This window comes from Musca autumnalis, unplaced genomic scaffold (genome assembly GCF_047663935.1).
Source record: "Musca autumnalis isolate F117 unplaced genomic scaffold, ASM4766393v1 scaffold_2, whole genome shotgun sequence".
In the NCBI taxonomy this organism is placed as follows: domain Eukaryota; kingdom Metazoa; phylum Arthropoda; class Insecta; order Diptera; family Muscidae; genus Musca; species Musca autumnalis.
Window position 1 is genome coordinate 212,695,116 of NW_027411755.1, and position 19,056 is coordinate 212,714,171.

General features: G+C 33.9%; 1 protein-coding gene across 30 annotated transcripts in view; it reads left to right on the forward strand.

The window, feature by feature from the left end:
* The window catches only part of bru1 (bruno 1), a 703,720-nt gene that overhangs the window by 639,838 nt on the left and 44,826 nt on the right, over positions 1–19,056 (forward strand). For all 30 annotated transcript variants that reach the window (XM_073970790.1, XM_073970786.1, XM_073970797.1 and 27 more), the window contains one exon: positions 18,665–18,811. In XM_073970790.1, coding sequence (XP_073826891.1) covers positions 18,665–18,811 — 147 coding nt within the window. The remainder of the gene's footprint in view (positions 1–18,664; positions 18,812–19,056) is intronic.

Genomic DNA, 19,056 nt, shown 5'->3' on the forward strand with positions numbered 1-19,056 from the left:
TTTTCTGTTTTATGTTCATAAGGAAATATTGTTTTTGTGCATGTCGCTTTCTTTCTTCTCATAGATTTTTCTAAACCATGAAAATAATTAAATAATAATTGTTGTTCTTCCTATTTTCATGTTTCTCCTTGTCTCTTTATGTCTTCCATATTTCCATTTTATGTACTTTATTTACAACAAAAATACAATCGCATACAATATATAGCGAGACAACGCAAAGTTCGTTCTCTAAAAACGGAAACGGCTGAGCCAGCAACAGCCAACCGGATAAATTTTGTGGACCTGACGAATAGTTAGTATACAAAAATATGAAAATAATATTTATTAAATATATCATATTTTATAATTTGCTGTTTATAGACATTTTATTTCAAACCATTAGCTGAATTGCATATTATTGTTAAATATTCAAAAAATATTACATTTGTAATTAGATATTTATTTATCGATATTGCATCATATAATCAAATTTTATGTTTAGACATTGCACTAAACAATACCGTTTATTCTTTAAGAAACTCTTGTATACTTCATATTAGAAAAGGTTATAAAAAATAACCAAAACCTTTCCCAAAAACACATAAATTTTGAAATCTGCCTTAAGAACCACAAAAAATTGAGAAAAAAGTATGAGCAAAGTCTGTTGGAAACAAAACTTATGTTTGTGAAAGTTTTCTTTTTGTTGTTTTTTTATATTTTTTGTTACGCATTCCTTTTGTTAAAAGAATTATTACACCAAAACCAAAACGGCTAACAACGATAGATAGATGTAAAAAAGAAAAAGTAGATGTTACCCAAAAAAAAACAAACCACCATAAAAGCTGTTGAGTTTCCAATCTGCTGGCAACTACTAGCTATCCAATTTGAAAATAAAGAAGCAAAAAAAAAACTTGAATGGGGAAGATGTGAATGCCATCAACTAGTCTACTGATACCATGTAGCCAAATAACGCCACTGATGTTTGTCCAAAAAAGGGGGAGTCTTGTTATTTTTTTTTCGCTGTTATTCTCAACTAGAAGACAACGGCTGTGCAGCGGTTATAATTTCATTTAACAATGCCGACATGAATGGTTGGCTGACTGGCTGGAGAATGGAACAGCAGCAGTAGCATACGGTTATAATAGGCATGTCAGTATGCTTTTGCACACAAAAATTCTATTATATCGAATGAATTATTGCAATTGTTCCAAATAGCAAGTGGTAAAGAAGAGAATGAGAAACAAAAGAAGTATGAGTGAAACAAATCAGATAGACTATAGATGTGCATAGGCGACATTTATGTATACTACAACAATTGACAATGGATCGTAGTGAGCATAATATTTCAAATTTTGAAATTAAATCTTATTTGGATTCGGAATATTTTGAAATTTTTTCTATAGTAGTGTAATTGATAATTTTTCTTCGTTGCCGTCCGCAATGACTGTAAAGAGAAATGTAAAAAAATCGTATACCTGTAGTGCGATTCTCCAACACATTTTTTGATTACCGACAAAAATCGCAAAATTTAAATGCTTTTAATTTCGCTAAATAAAGAAATTTGTCGGTAAGAAAGCAACCAATATAAAATTTTCGCCGATAGCAACAGAGTTGTCAACATATTTTAGTATATTTCAGTCATAAATTTACGTTTCAAATGTACCGATTTTTGTCGGCAACTAAAAAATTGCGTTATATAAAAACGACTTGTTCCAATTTTTGTATTTCATTCGAAGTAACAAACGACTACCAAATATTGTAATGCCACATACAAAAAGGTAGTGCCAGTCTTTAGAATTCACAAAGTACGAAGGAAATATGTTCGAATAGAAAAAATCTTATCTAAAATAACAAAAATTTCTTTACGAGTGAACTAATTGTAATTCTCGCTAGAGTGAAAGCGTTAAGGCAAGTGTATGGAGAAATAAATTTCAAAATGTTAAATTTATATATCCTGTATCCTTGAAATGAAAATCGTCATGGCTGAGGAATTTAAAGTATTTTCTTTTCCATTTCAATTTTGTCTGTAGTCACATCTACAAATAAATAATTTAAAAAATAGAAAAATCAGGATCATTTTTTTATTAATGACTAAGATAATATTTATTTAATTTAAATATTGAAAAAGGTCAGGCACAAACCACTTAAATTTTTTTTTATTTCCAATTAAGTGAAGCCATCGAATTTTGAAACGAATGTACATATCTCTTTGCAAAAAGAGTTCACGATTTTTTATGATTCTCACAAGTAAGAAAATTAGTGCGAAACAAAAATATAACAAGTAAAACACATTAAGTTCGCCGGTTTGAACATTTTATACCCTCCACCATAAAATATTCTGAACTAAAATGGAATAATTAGTTTCTTATTAGGTGCTAAAATTATTCGACCACGGATAGCCTAAATTAGGACAAACAATGTATAAAAATAATTTTTCTATTGGTGCCTTTACATGGGGGGATATATCCAAAAATAAAGCTATGTGGACGATTTTTGGACTTCTGAGAACTTAAAATGTCAAATTACAGCTAGTACGGTTAAGAATTGTAGAAATATTCTCAAAATATTGAAAATTGTGAAGTACCGTTCTATAGGGGCTATCCCAAAACATAGACTTATGTTAACTATTTTTTGTGGAGAAGTTTTGGGACCACTAGGAACCTCAAATTTCAAATTTCAGATAGTTCGGTCAAAAATTGTAGCTAAAGTCCCTAAAATACCGAAAATCGGGAGGTACCGTTATATGGCGGCTACATCCAAACGTGGACCTATCTTGGTAATTTTTAGTGAAGAATTTTTTCTTCTTCTTTATATGCAAATCCGTATTCGGATATTAGCGATCATACAATGTTAATTATTACAGAGTTATTTGGTTATATGTTAAAAAATTAAAAATTTCATTCAATTATAGCTAGTTCTCTGTTTCTGGCGGCGCTTAAAAGGCTTATTTCATCTTGGTGTCCTGTCCATTCCTGAATGTTTTTGATCCATGTTATTTCTGAATTTTTTTCGCCATAGCTTATTTTTAAGAAGACATGTCTTCAGTCAAATCGAATGAGTATTATTTTCAGAGCACATCGACCTTACAACTCGCTTCCTTCAATGTCAACGTCCTGAATTTTAAGAGCCGCTATAAAAGTACCACTAGATGACGTTCGAAATATTCTGCCAAAATGTCGCTCAGACAATTTTAGGTACGGCTCTCATCGACAACTAATTGATTTTGTTTTTTGTATATTCGTTACATAACATACAAAAACACAGTTTTTTCCGAGCCTACACTATGACTATGAAAACGCGACAAAATCGATTAGTTGAGAGTACCTAAAATGTTCTGAGCGACATTTTGCAGAACATTTCGAAGATGAAAAACGTCATCCTGTGGTACTTTTATAGCGTCTCTTAAAAGAAAGGACGAAAAAGACATTGAAGGAAGCGAGTTAGAAGGTCGAAGTGCTCTACGAAAATAATTCTCATTCGATTTGACTGAAGACATGTCATCCCAAAAATAAGCTAAAGCAACAGCGAACAAAGATATGACGCCAATTCCGGATGGCTTACAGGGTCTATAGCAAAAACTTCATTACGACATAACGCGGAAGTTCGACTCACGGCGGATCTGTCCTTAGGGGTTCCTAATATACTCACCAAGGGCTTTCATCTCCAAAAGGAATTGTCTCTTCTTCAAAATTTGTGTTCACAGTGTAATAAGATTTTATCAATAGGATTTTATAAATTAGCTTTTTTCATTTATTGACTCATGCATTATTTAAGACATCATTATTTATGGGTGCTTTTATTCATAACATGAATAATAATCTAGATATTCGAAGAAGTGGGGCAAGCACTTTGACGGTAAACACCTTGAGAGTTTTAGTCCTCAAGAAAGAATCTGAGGAAACTATGTTGACTGTTCAAATTGAAAGATGGGAAAACTGGAACAACCACAATACAGGCAAAAAGACGGACGTTGTAGTTCGACTGCAGCAAATGTTGGAAGGGAATGGTCACCTCCACACCCAAGTTCAGCATTCTGTGCTGGATACTGTTCTTCGCGTTGTCATAGAAGATGAACTCCTTGGGTCGACTTAATTACCAAACATCGTATACATCTTTCTGCAGGATTTGATGTGCAATTATGATCAATTGAAAGCAGCATTTAGCAATAGTAAAACAGTGATTAAGGAAACAGGCGGCTGAAGAGAAGACATGCAGTTTTTTTATTCCACCTTACTAGTGTCTTACGCCACATTACTGAGAGGCGTGAGATCTCTTATGTAAGGTGGTCAAAACAAGATTTGTATTGGTTTCAGAGTTATAGCCCCGATTTCTTTTCAAATGTCAATATTTATCCATGTTTGGATCAGCCCATAATATCGGTGCTGGATCTGACAAACCCCTATCGGGTTTTTGTCTTTTGGGTCTCTACTTTCATAAAATGCTCGGTAGAAGTTGCTTGTACACGAATTCCTCATCGAATTAAAGGTTCCAGATCCCAAGTATGTTTGGACGAAAAATGTTTCACACAATTGTGAGTCTTGCTGGACCGATTTGGTCGAATCTTCTGATCTATCAGGTCTATATCGGCAGCATATACGAGTGCTTCCCTCACTAAATTTTAAGAGTTACGCACATTTTTATACCATCCACCATATATAACTAAATTTCTCATTCTGTTTGTAACTCGTCGAAATATTCGTCGGGGACCCTATATATATTCTTGATCAGATCAAGATAGAGCTGCATAATTTGTTATAGAAGTTTTTATTACTCCTAGGATGTTTGGTACCGAAAGTAAGCTGTATCGGTCCACGTTTTAATATAGCCACAATATAACGGTACCTCCAGAATTTCTATATTTTAGAGGTTGTAGACTCAATATCCCTCCAAAATGGCTAAAATTTCGTATTTGGTCTCCGTTGGGGGTATGAAACTTTCCACCAGAAATTTGTAGATATAGATGCACGTCTTCATATAACCCTCTTAGAATAGTTCCAACCGATTTCCGGTATTTTAGAAGTTTCTGCTTCACTATCAAACCGAAATGGATGAAATTTGGTATTCAGTCTTCGATGGTAGTATAAAGCATATAGAAAAGAATAACCAGTATAGGTCAACTTGTCCCCATAGGAGGCAACCTCCGGATTTTTTGGTATTTATTTTCGGTCTTTTTTAAGTTGTGACCTTAATATCCAACCGAAATGGCTGAGATTTGACCTTAAGTCTTCGTTGATAATATAAAACTTTCCTTCTGAAATTTGTCTGTACAGGTCCATGTCTTCATATAGCCCCCATAGAACGGTATAGCCCACGTAGAAGGTTACTTCCCGATTTTCGGTATTTTAAATGTTGGGCCCTTAGACATTTAGTCTTCGGTGGAGGTATACAACTTTCCACCAAACTAATCCGAGATTCAATGTTTGGACCAAATTGGTTGCTCCGTTCAACAGACATAGCGCCCATAATTTTAACGAAAAATTTGGAACTTTTGTGTGGGAAGTACCCGATCATCTTCAAACTTATGATAAGTTTGGTCAAAATGTTACGGGAGGTATCGGATGGTGGGGCCGATATTGCCCATCTACAAACTCAAGCTAAGTTTGAAAAAAATACCAGCCACTATACATGGTAGAATAGGGGTTGTTTACAGGTTTCGTGCTATTTTCTTATGAAATATGGACTTCCCCTGAAAAAACATGTAATGGGGGCAGCGAATACAATGAATATTTCCGAATTTTTGTGTGGGAGGTACCCCAAGGTGTTGACCGATATAGTCCATATTAAGACCTCATCTATGTCTGGTAGAAATTACACCATGTGCAAAGCATGGACCAATTCGGTTATCCCCTTCAATTACTCACAATTTTTCTGAACATTTTTAACTTTCGTGGAGGATGTACCTCGAACTTAAACTAAGTTTGGATAAAATATTACGAAGCCAACTTTTGGATCAAATCGAATCATCCGTACAAGAGTTATGGTGCGCTCCAGCCGGACCGACATTGCTAAATCGACTCCAAATTCTCTGAAACTGATTATGTCCAAACATTCTTGGGATCTAAAACCATTATGTCTATGAGAAACATTTTGCCCACAAGTGTGTATACCCTCGTCAGCATTATTGCTGAGGGTATAAAAATCAGAGTTTCGTAGATTTTCAACAATAAAAGGTCTTTTCCCATTTTCGAAAGCTAACTTAATTTCCTTTTTGGTAGAAATAAATAATAATACTGTTTGTATCTTCTTAGCTGCCTAGAGCCCGAGAAATAGCGTTTTATGTTTCTCTATGCGTTTTTTCTACACTACACTTGACCGATTTTAAAAAGTAATGATTTGTTCCAAGTATGTCATTCTCGCCTTTAAAGAAAAAACAAAAGAAATCCTTTGTGAAAAATGAAGTTATGTCCCCTTCTTCACTACATGGCCGTTATAAAATCAAACAATGAAGTGGCCCAAGGAAACCAAAGACATTTTCGTCGTCCATGGACCCCAACAAAACTGAATTAATACATTAGAACCCCGGCATATTTCTTGTGTGGCACAGTGTTGTAATATCTAGCGAGGTATTAACAACTTGAAGTCACTAAATTATCTTCTTTAAAACTGCCATTTTACCAATTAACCACAAATCCTGATTAACGCACAAATTCTTTACATATACCCTCAACATTTTATAGATTTCGAATCCCATCCAATTTCTAAACCATATTGCCTGCAACATGTTAGAAGGTAGAGAAGAACACAAAAAAAACAGCTGGAATCTATTCAGTTACTCACCATTTAATATAGCGCATCAGTTGATCCAAAGTAAAACAAAAACAGTCCTTACAAACCTCCAGTAGTCATAACATAACTTTATTTTCCTGATGTTGATGACGATAGAAATGGCGATGCCAATGATGATGATGAAGATGCTGTTGCTGATATGACGTATCCATGGCAAAAACTCGTTTGCAATAGCAGCATACATATTTTTATAGTGAACTTGATTTTACGCTTAGTTGAATTTTTACAATCCTTGAAGATGTGCGGCTTGGTAAATTTCCTTTCAGTATTTTTTTTCGTCTCCCTCTCTTCTTGTTGGATGTGCTTGGCCTTTATTGAGCAACCTCATGGTATAGTGTACCTTAGTACTTTATTAATATTATTAGTCTTTGCTTCATTTAAACAGTGTGGCAAAACCAATCGAAGGGGAATTTTATGAGATTTTTCATATAAATATGAATACATTTTTTTGGAAAGGAACGCAAACAGACCCTTGTTCCACATACGTATATTTTAGCACCATCTAGACTTCATGTTTGACATTGATTTTGTAAGCACTGTAGGAAAAGAGCATACAAGAGCAACATGCGGCAGGAACTTCGGAAAACAAAATAACCCCACAGAACAATGTCGACCATTTAAAAATTCAACATAAAACTTTGTATAATTTTATAAGTCGTGGAAATATATTATAATACAGACATCACTACGTGCTCTTTATCATGAAGATACTTTCCTGACATACCGGGGATGTGAATCCTGTTGCTTTGTAAGAGGTTGTTTTAAGAAGACATTTGGGTCTTCTATTATAAGACCGTGAGGTCTTCTATAGGAATACCTTGTGGTCTTCTATAAAAATACCTTGTGGTCTTATATAAGAAGACCTTGTGGTCTTCTATAGGAAGACTTTGCTGTCTTCTATAAGAAGATCTTATAGTTGTCTATAAGAAGACCTTTGTGGTCTTCTATAAGAAGAACTTGTGGTCTTCTATAAGAAGAACTTGTGGTCTTCTATAAGAAGACCTTGTGGGCTTCTATAAGAAGACCTTGTGGTCTTCTATAAGAAGACCTTGTGGTCTTCTATAAGAAGACCATGTTGTTTTCTATAAGAAGACCTTGTTATCTTCTATAAGAAGACCTTGTGGTCTTCTATAAGAAGACTTTGTGGTCTTCTATAAGAAGACATTGTGGACTTCTATGGGAAGCCCTTGTGGTCTTGTATAAGAAGACCTTGTGGTCTTCTATAAGAAGACCTTGTGGTCTTCTATAAGAAGACCTTGTGGTCTTCTATAAAAAGACCTTGTGGTCTTCTATAAGAAGACCTTGTGGTCTTCTATAAGAAGACTTTGTGGTCTTCTATAAAAAGACCTTGTGGTCTTCTATAAGAAGACCTTGTGGTCTTCTATAAGAAGACCTTGTGGTCTTCTATAAAAAGACGTTGTGGTGTTCTATAAGAAGACCTTGTGATCTTTTATAAGAAGACCTTGTGGTCTTCTATAAAAACACATTGTGGTCTTCTATAAGAAGACCTTGTAGTGTTCTAAAAGAATACATTGTGGTCTTCTGTAAGAAGAACTTGTGGTCTTCTGTAAGAAGACCTTTTGGTCTTCTATAGGAAGACGAAGAAGACTTTCTTCCATCTTATAAGAAGACCTAGTGGTCTTGTATAAGAAGGCCTTGTGGTCTTCTATAAGAAGACCTTGTGGTCTTCTATAAAAGGACCTTGTGGTCTTCTATAAGAAGACCTTGTGATCTTCTATAAGAAGACCTTGTGTTCTTCTATAAAAAGACCTTGTGGTCTTCTATAAGAAGACCTTGTGGTCTTCTATAAGAAGACCTTGTGGTCTTCTATAAGAAGACCTTGTGGTCTTCTATAAGAAGACCTTGTGGTCTTCTATAAGAAGACCTTGTGGTCTTCTATAAGAAGACCTTGTGGTCTTCTATAAGAAGACCTTGTGGTCTTCTATAAGAAGACCTTGTGGTCTTCTATAAGAAGAGCTTGTAGTGTTCTATAAGAATACATTGTGGTCTTCTGTAAGAAGAACTTGTGGTCTTGTATGGGAAGCCCTTGTGGTCCTCTATAAGAAGACTTTCTTGCATCTTATAGGAAGACCTAGTGGTCTTGTATTAGAAGGCCTTGTGGTCTTCTGTCAAAAGACCTTGTTTGTTCAATAGGAAGACCTTGTGGTCTTCTATAGGAAGACCTTCTGCTCTTCTATAGGAAGACCTTGTGGTCCTCTATAGGAAGACCTTGTGGTCCTCTATAGGAAGACCTTGTAGTGTTCTATAAGAAGACATTGTGGTCTTCTGTAAGAAGAACTTGTGGTCTTCTATAAGAAGACCTTGTAGTGTTCTATAAGAAGACATTGTGGTCTTCTGTAAGAAGAACTTGTGGTCTTCTGTAAGAAGAACTTGTGGTCTTCTATGAGAAGACCTTGTAGTCTTCTATGAAAAGACCTATAAAAAGACCTTGTGGTCTTCTATAAAAGGACCTTGTGGTCTTCTATAAGAAGACCTTATGATCTTCTATAAGAAGACCTTGTGGTCTTCTATAAAAAGACCTTGTGGTCTTCTATAAGAAGACCTTGTGGTCTTCTGTAAGAAGACCTTGTGGTCTTCTATAAGAAGACCTTGTGGTCTTCTGTACGAAGACCTTGTGGTCTTCTGTACGAAGACCTTGTGGTCTTCTGTACGAAGACTTTTTGTTCTTCTATAGGAAGATATTATGGTCTTCTATGGTCCTCTATAAGAAGACTTTTTTGCATCTTATAGGAAGACCTAGTGGTCTTTGTAAGAAGGCCTTGTGGTCTTCTATAAGAAGACCTTGTTTATTCTATAGGAAGAACTTGCAGTCTTCTATAGGAAGACCTTGTAGTCTTCTATAGGAAGACCTTGTAGTCTTCTATAGGAAGAACTTGTGGTCTTCTATAACAAGATATTGTGGTCTTCTATACGAAGACCATGTGGTCCTCTATAGGAAGACCTTGTGGTCTTCTATAAGACGACCTTTTGGTCTTCTATAGGAAGACCTTGTGGTCTTCCATAGGAAGACCTTGTTGTCTTCTATAATAAGGCCTTGTGGACCTCTATAAAAAGACTTTCCTGCATTTTATAAGAAGACCTTCTGGTCTTTTATAAGAAGACCTTGTGGTCTTATATAAGAAGACCTTGTGGTCTTATATAAAAAGACCTTGTGGTCTTCTATAAGAAGACCTTTTGGTCTTATATAAGAAGACCTTGTGGTCTTCTATAAGAAGACCTTGTGGTCTTCTATAAGAAGACCTTGTGGTCTTCTATAATAATACCTTGGGATCTTCTATAATAATACCTTGTTGTCTCATATGAGAAAAAATTGTGGTATTCTATAAAAAGATTTTGTAGTCTTCTATAAGAGTACATTGTGGTCTTCCACGAGGAGAACATGTGTTCTGCTATAAGAAGACCATGTGGTCATCTTCTATAACACACTGTGTTTCTCAAAATAATAATAAAAGTTTGATGCGAAAATATGGAGATGAAATGTAAAAGGAAATGAAGGAAACTTTAAATGCACATGTACCACCCGCAAAGGCACACACACAAACTCAGTCGAAACAAAAAAATAAATATAAGAGAAAAGAGCATAACATGAAAATATATATGAATGGAGTTCAAGCAAAGTCAACCATCCAGAAGAAGTGAATTGGTTTGGTTTGGTTTGTAAGGGTTCGCTTCGTTCATTAGATTGGATGGTTGAATGGTCTGACGACGACAAGGATGCGGTTCATTGTGTGTAGCAGGGCATTGCCTGTCATCACTCTGTACATTCTTGGCCATTGTTGTTATCGCTGTTGTTGTTGTTGGTTGGTGGGTTTTGTTCTCTTTGTGGCTCTTGTAACATCTGTAAAATGTAATAATTTTATGTTATGTGTGGAAATATTTATGGTAAAGTTCAAACAAGTTAATTTTGAAAAAAAAAAACTTCTCTGTTTTAGTACTTGTGTTGTGTTTGTTTGGTTTCTTTTTCTGTACTCCCTCGGAAAATACTTTTTACATGAAAATAGCATGAAAACGTGGGTGAAGTAATGAAAACAAAAAAAAAGATTTATAAAAATCTTAAGCTACTTTTTTTAGTTTGCTTAATAAATATAAATTAATAGTTAGAATTATCAAAAAGGGATGTTGGTAAATTGGGAATTAAGAATAATCTTTCTTAGAAAAGGACAAACCAAGGTGATTTGTGGTAAAAAGTGGAGATATAGTAAAGTATCACTTTTTTGCTTTTCAAAATAGTAAGTCGTTTTTTTTTAATATTTTAATAAAACAACATTAATTTATTATTGGAAAATGGCCATGTTTACCAAGGAGTAAACCAGGAAGACTATAGTTTCGGATCTCGCCACAGATCCTCATCAGTTCCCCTGTTCCTTGTTTTTCTACATGAAACTTTTTATATACAAGTGTCAATTGAAATACTCCAAAGAAACACTCAGATTGTGAACTTCTTTGGCACAACCTCAACTTGAAAATCGCAATCAAGGTGTTTCTTTGGACACGTATATATTTGAGCGAGCAATTTACACTTGTGTATAAACATTTCTTGGTAAACAAAGCCAATTTTCCTACTAATAAATTAAATTTAATAATATATTAAAACAACCACTATGGGATTAAGCCTGACTGTTTTGGGAAGCAAAATAAAAGTCGTCATCCCAAAAACGTCAATCCTCGAAAACTATTCACATTTAATCCGACATCTAAAAATACTTAAATAATTTGCGTTTATTATAGTTTATTTTAAAAGTTAAATCCACAAATTCAGCAGTAATTAAGTTGAATAACGCCCTGACATAACTTCTTGAAAATTTCTTGGCATAACAAAATCTTTGCCTAATCTCAACAATATTAAATAAAATCTTATATTAGTTTATATGCATTTTTATAGTTCTTTTTGAGATTTTATGCATGTGTATGTATACTTGTACAACCCCATCTGTTTATACTTGAGTGTATTCACTTGTGAATTTCAAAACTAGCGTTGGGCAATCTAGTTCCTACTTTAATGTTCTAGTTTCAAAACGTATGAGTAACGTCATACAAACTAAATGGTGCGATTACGTATACTCAGTGAACTAGATCGTTTCAACTAGTTCAAATTGCACAACTCCACCCTAAACAAAACTTTTGCTTATCTATCCGTCATAGATAGTAATTTAAATATAAGAACAATATGCATCCTTTATCGTTGATAAGATACGAACTTGACTTCCGCACACTCTATACAAAGAGTAGTTATACATTTAAATACTCTTACTTTGAATTTAATGTACATATTATTTCCTGTTTCCTGTTCTTTTCTGTCGTTTTCACTTGTAAAATGTTCTACAAACGTATGCTAATTTTTCTTGGAAATCTTTTATATTTCGTAGCATAGTTGAAAAACTAACAATGCTGTTTTGACAGTTTTTGCTGTCGTATGTTAAAAGTTTTGGAATTTAATTCTTCGAAAATAAACATTCTGAAATCTTAAGTGATCTTATGGGGGGGAAAGTTGTCTTGAGTGTGATTAGCAAGATAGAAATTAGATAGACAAAATATTCGATAAACCAACACTGTGAACCAGGATTTTGCATTTGCCCTAAGGCGAAAGTCTTAAATGTAGTCCGAAAGCCAATACAAATTTTAATTTTAGAAAAAATTTTAAGGCCGTAAAAATTTAGTAAGCGTAGTCAAATTTTGATAGACTGATGCCCAGTTTCATTAAGACGATTCGAAGACATATCCGTTTGAAAAATATTTGGACCAATATTTAAGAAGTTGTGAGTATTTCTTTGCATATGGTTTTTATAGAATTCGACTTTTTCAAAGTGATATATCTCCGCAACCGCCAAAATATCTGAAAATGTACTGAAATATATTGGGTGCCACAGTGGTGCAATGGTATGCGCACCCGCCTTGCACACTAAAGGTCGTGGGTTCGACAAAGACATAAAAGAAATAAGACTAGACAAAATGCACGCAACAAAAATGTTTGTGAAAGAATGTATAGAAACATTACCCTTAACAGAAACAATGCAGGTTGCAGATAATTTAAAATTGCACTCTAGGAGGAACATTTCATGTAATAGTATCAGAAATGAAATTTATGAATTCAAGAATCTATTCCAGAAGAATTCCATGTCAATTGGATCGTTAAGTTCGGTTAAATACGTACAAAACGTATAAAAGAAAAAAATGTTATTTAACCATATCGTAAAATTACATTATGTTAAATTCAAAAGCCATTCACTGATTAATGATAGCAAAAAAAAAATTTCTTATCTTTTTGTATTTATGTCTTTGGGTTCTATTCCCAGGCCAGGCAACATCAAAATTTTCAACGGTGGCAAAATATTCCTCAGTGATGTTGGCGACATTTCCTGAGTATTTCAGCCATGTAAATCTTCTCTGCAAGTGGTGTCGTAGGGCACGCCGTTCGGACACGGCAATAGACAGTAGGTCCCATATCATTGAGCTAATATGAATCGGGGTGCACACATTGATATGAGAGAAGACTCCCTTGTTCCTTCTGGGATGTTTGTGGAACAATTATATATACTGAAATGTATTGCTGAGGAACATCTTCAACACAGCAAAAATTAAAGGAAATCAAAATTCACTTTTTCCAAAGGGTCCGATTTCACTAGGAATTCCCCAAATGCATGTGGCCGCAAAAACAACCGTAAAATTTAATAATGTTCAAACTTTAGATATAGTGTATGAATCTGATCTCCTAATGCTTTTTCCAAACATGGTTAATTCCTGCAGGTGCCTTCTCCTCAAAAGTGCAACCATTTGCCCTTTAATCCAAATCAAATATATAAACAAAACGTAAGCATTTATTCGGAACGTCCACAATCGTGAAAATAAATAGCCCAAAATTTTCGATATTTTTATCTGCTAAATCATACGTACAAAGAAGTTACCAAAATTCTTAAAACTCCCTGAGTACATTACTTTTGGGGAGAAAGATTTTAATTGTGTAGCCGGAATTCGATCTGTAATAGATAAGACTCCCAATTCACACAGACTGAGGGCATATCTTTGTCGCAAAGCCGACTGGTACTTCTTCACTTGTTTTCCAGAAAATAAAAGTCAAAAATTTTCATGAGTTGGCTTCACTGGCTTGATTTATAAGTGTGGTATATTCGCAAAAAATCTAATTGTAAAATTGTTTGTATTCAATTTCCAATAAATATCAAAACGGTGTCCAGCTAAGTTTTAAGAAATTGATAATGCTTCTTCTGTAACATTCTACCAAAAGTTGAAAATACACCCTGAACAAAAATCATAAAGTTTTCTCCACTTGTAGTATTTTGTCAGACGCAAAAGGTTTCTGAAAGTTTGTTTCTGAGATTGACAAATCTGCTGCTTTGTTGGTAGCTTCTGTTGGAGATAGAGAGAATGGAGCCAAACATCGATTTCCAACAGACAACTTCTAGAGCAGAGTGGAGTGTATTTTTTTTTTTGTATTAATTATTCCTCATAGCCAATGAGAAATAATTAGAGGTTTGTAAAGAGATGTGAAATAAAACGCAAAAATGTAGTATTTATTTATAAACGTTATAAGGCATAATTCAATTTAGTGGTTTCATGTAAGAAGTTAGAGACGAGAAGTATTGTTGCTTCTTACTAGTTTGTGTGCGTTTTATTCAAAGAGAGGACTACTGGTAAGTTATAGATAAGCAGACATTCATTAAAGATAATTGGCAAAGGCAAAGGATATACAAAAACGAGAACCTATAGATTCCTATAAATATGGTTAAAATGTTCAAAATACCGAAAACAGGGTGGAACGCTTTGTATGGGAACTATACCGAATGGGGTCCGACTTGGTTCATTATACCCTCATCGTTTATGCTAACGAGGGTATATAGGCTTTCATACGGGCAAAATGTGTCATATCGAAATAATGGTTTTAGATCCCAAGTATGCTTGGACTAAATCCGTTTCAAGCAATTTGAAGTTGATTTAGCACTGTCCGCCCGGCTGGAGCGCACGACAACTCTCGAACGGATCAACCGATTCAGTTCAAAATTTGCTTTCGTAATATTTTGTCCAAATTTAGTTTAAGTTCGAAGATGAATTATATCGGTCCACTCCTTCCGGTACCTCCCACCAAAGTTCGAAAATGTTTAGAAAATTTGTGTGCACGATAACTCTTGAAGGGAGTAACCGATTTGGCCCATACTTTGCACATAGTGAAATTTTTACAAGACTTAGATGAGGTTTCAATATGGACTCAATCGGTCCACTCCTTCGGGTACCTCCCACACAAAATTTCGCAAAAGTTCAGTTTTCGACCTGCTGTCGAAACGCTTTGATTTTTGTTGTAACAACATGTATTCACCGCCCCCCATACAACGGTACAAGTTTCATCTGGGGCAAGTCCATACTTCATGAGCAAATAGCCGGCAAAGTGCAAAAAAACTCCATGACACCCTGCAGACTCGGTTCAAAATTTGGGTTTCGTAATATTTTGTCCAGACTTAGTATAAGTTCGTAGATAAGCCATATCGGTCCATAACTTCAGGTACCTCCCCCACAAAAGTTCAAAAATGTTCGGAAAATTGTGCGCCTAATACATCTGCCATATGTATATCAGGTTCACACAAAATTTTGTATAAATTCACTTTAAGACCTGCTTCGAATCATTTTGATTTCTGTTGAAGCAACTTGCATTCGCTGCCTCAATTACGACGGTACATGCTTTTTCAGAGGCAAGTCCATACTTCTTGAGAAAACAGCCCAAAAGGTGTCCAAACTTAGTTTCAGTTCGAAGATTGGCAACAACTTAATGTACTTCCCTCCAATATTTTAAAAAAATGTCACTAAAATGGTATGCACGATATCCCTTGAACGGGGCAACCAAATTTATCCAAACGTTGGATCTCCTAATATTATGTCCAAATTTAAGTTCTAAAATAAATGGCCAATATCGATCTTCTCTTTATGCTACCTCCCCCCAAAAGTTCAACAATTCGTCGGTGTCATGCTTAAGTGTTCCATACGCCATTTTTGACTTTTTGAGATACAGATGGTTTCTAGGGTTTTCCGGTATGCTCTTTCTGAATTCCTATCTGCTCTAGTTTCCGAGATATCCACACCTCGATGGGAAAGCATAAACTTTTTTCAGTTATGAAATTAATATTTTAAAAACTTACAAGTTTAAAAACACATTTCAAAAATCAGAATTTTAATTTTCGATTTAGAAGTATTTAATTTATTGAGGCAAAGATGGAAATTTTTTTTGTCACTTTGTTCCATGTGATTTGCAATATTTCACATTTGTGTCATAAGTGCGGATATGGAACAAATCGACAAAAATTCTTTTTTTTACAAAATCTCTATAACTTTTATATTCCAATACATATTCCTCTAAATTTTTGCAAATATGTTCTATACACTATTATTAATATTTCAAGTCAAAAATATAAATATTTGCTTTAGCCTGCTCCACACAGTTGTGACGCAAAACATTAAAATGCGATTATCTCAAAACAGGCAAATGGCATATGGAACACTTAAGCATGACACCGACGAATTGTGTCCATCAGTCCGTAGATGAAAATTTTAATTCACATAGACTGTCGGCAAAGCCGACTGATACTTTTTCACTTGTTTTCATTTGGTACTATGTGCACATTTTCAAAATTGTATCATCAATATTGTGAATTTATATACATTTTGTCAATTTTTCATATAAAAACAACAAAGAAAAACATTTATAACAGCTTTACGTAATACTGCACTACATTTTAAAATTTCAAATTTCCCAAATTTCCGGAAAACCTTGTCAAAAATATTCCTCTTATTCGTGTCAGTAAAGTTTCTAAAGACACCATATACCTAAAGTGCAAGGATTCCAAGTAATCTTAACTCAAATATTTCGAAAACTGTAGAAATGGTAGAAGCTTGCATACCTATTTTAGTTTTCTGTTTTGGCAAAATTGATACCGATATTTCCTTGGGATGTAATGCAAATAGAGATTTGATTTCTTTGGTGACCTATAGTGAAATTTAGCGGAAAATATTTTTGTCTTTGTATCCATCCCTCTAAAATAGGCCTGCTCACACACATACAAATACATTTTGTTATTGTGTTAGTTTTGAAATACACAAATTTCAATGTTTTCATTTTGCCTCTGTAGACTGTGAGGAATATTGTACAAGTTTTTTTTTTATTTTATGTTTCAAAATTTAAAGTAGAAGAATTATTTTATTTTGACTGTTTATGACTGTTGATGTTATAATTTGTTGCAAATCAAGTTCGTGACAAACCAAACACTCTAATTTGCCGTAATAATTTTCGGCAAATAAAAATTCGTATTCAGTATCTTCATTCATTTTTTCAGTGTACGCATATAAATTCATAGACAAATTCGAAAACAGAACCTTCCTCATTGAATGTTCAATAGAGACTGATTGGTAATTTTGAAAATATTCAAAACAAAAACAAAAGCTCTCTTTTTAAATTGTGTGTGTGAGCAAATTGACACACACCGACAGCCCAGGTGCGCACTTTGAGCAGGCCTATTCTAAAATGATGTTTTGTATGAACATTTTGCCAATACTCACATGAAGTACGACCTTAACCCTAAAATCTGTTTTCAATTTTGCATATTTTTGGAGTTTAGGTAAGATATAGAGTTTTCGTGCATTCTATGACCTATAGTAAAAATTGATGGCAAACAAATTTGTAGAATATTTTGAACTAACACGATCACATTTTATAGGAGAAGGGACCATGAAGACCCCTTTAATGACCGTCTGAGGGTTAAAAAATATAAAAAATTGAAACCAGCGACCCGAAACACATAAGAATTTTTGGCCAGGTTTTTCGTAAAATTGGCACTGTGCATTGTCTAGATTCTGTAGATATCTTTAATTTTTTTTTTTTTTTTGAGGTTTGTACATACTCTGGGGCAGGATAATTTGGATCTACTTCATTATCATTTCCCCATTTCTTATTATATTTTGATTTTCCGCGAAAATAAAAATGAATTTAGTAAATATTTAAGCATCTACGATTAGACATGGAATGCTGTTTACGATTTATGCAATATTTTTATAAAAACAAATAAGATATTTTAAAATAATTTTTCTTTAAATGAGAATAAAAACCGCTATAACTTTTGAGCGCATCGGCCAATTATGTGAACGCGAACGGATTTGAAACCAATTTTTTTTCTTTAACCTCTATACCAAAAATCGTACATGTGCTCGCAAAAATGTTTTTAAATTTTTTTCAAATGGAATTGCAAAATATTTTTTTTTACCATATATTTCTATACTTTATTACATATTTCTAAGATTATATGATGGGAATAAAATTAAATTGTATATTAAACAACCAAATATGCCAAATACTATATATTTGCACCATGTACATTGCGTTCTTAGTTGTAGAATTAAAGCCTTATACAAATTCTGATTTTTTTTTATTTAAACATTGTGGCTTGATTCCGCAATTCACTTCAATGTTTCACGTACTAGTTATGCACTAATTATCATGCATAGCAAGGAAAGTATATAATGTGCATTTTAAAGGAGCAGCAACTTATGTTGTTGTTGTGTTGTTGTTGAGTATTATGAAAATGTGTACACACGTTATGCTAATTTTGTGCGTTTATAATTTTCTAATGTGAAAAAAGTTTTACCAACGTCAACAAAATTCCAACCTATATCTAGGAAAAGTAGGTTGAAATGCAAAATTATGTTAAGTGTTATTGTTTTCTCTTAATTTTTATTTTTAAAAATTGTTCATGAGTACGATATAAGCGTTATATTTATGTTCTTCCTTTAGTTGAATGTATGTTTTTGTGTTTGATATAAATTTTTGTATAATATATGTACATAGTTTAAAACTGTAATAACCATTCTCGTTGTTTCTTTTTCGCAGGGGCTGATGCCAATAATTTTGCATCAGCTTACATGTCAACAGCGGCTGGCTTACCACAATTTGGTAGTACCGCTCTGACCACATCACCTTTAGCCAGTGTTGCCTTAAGTTCAGCAGCAGCTGCTGCCGCTGGAAAACAAATTGAGGGTAAGTTTGCAAAATACTATATTAAATTATTCCAAATTTTTATAGGAAATGTAAAGTAAACATGATATCTTAAATCCTTAAGTTAATATTTTTCATACCTATAAATATTTTAGCTTACAGCATAATCCCTCACCATATTAGATATATTTTTCCTACTACATTTCAAATATCAAAAAATCTGTCAATTAATTCACGCATCAGTGCCGAAATTCGATTTATCTCTACAAAAAAATATCACCCACAAC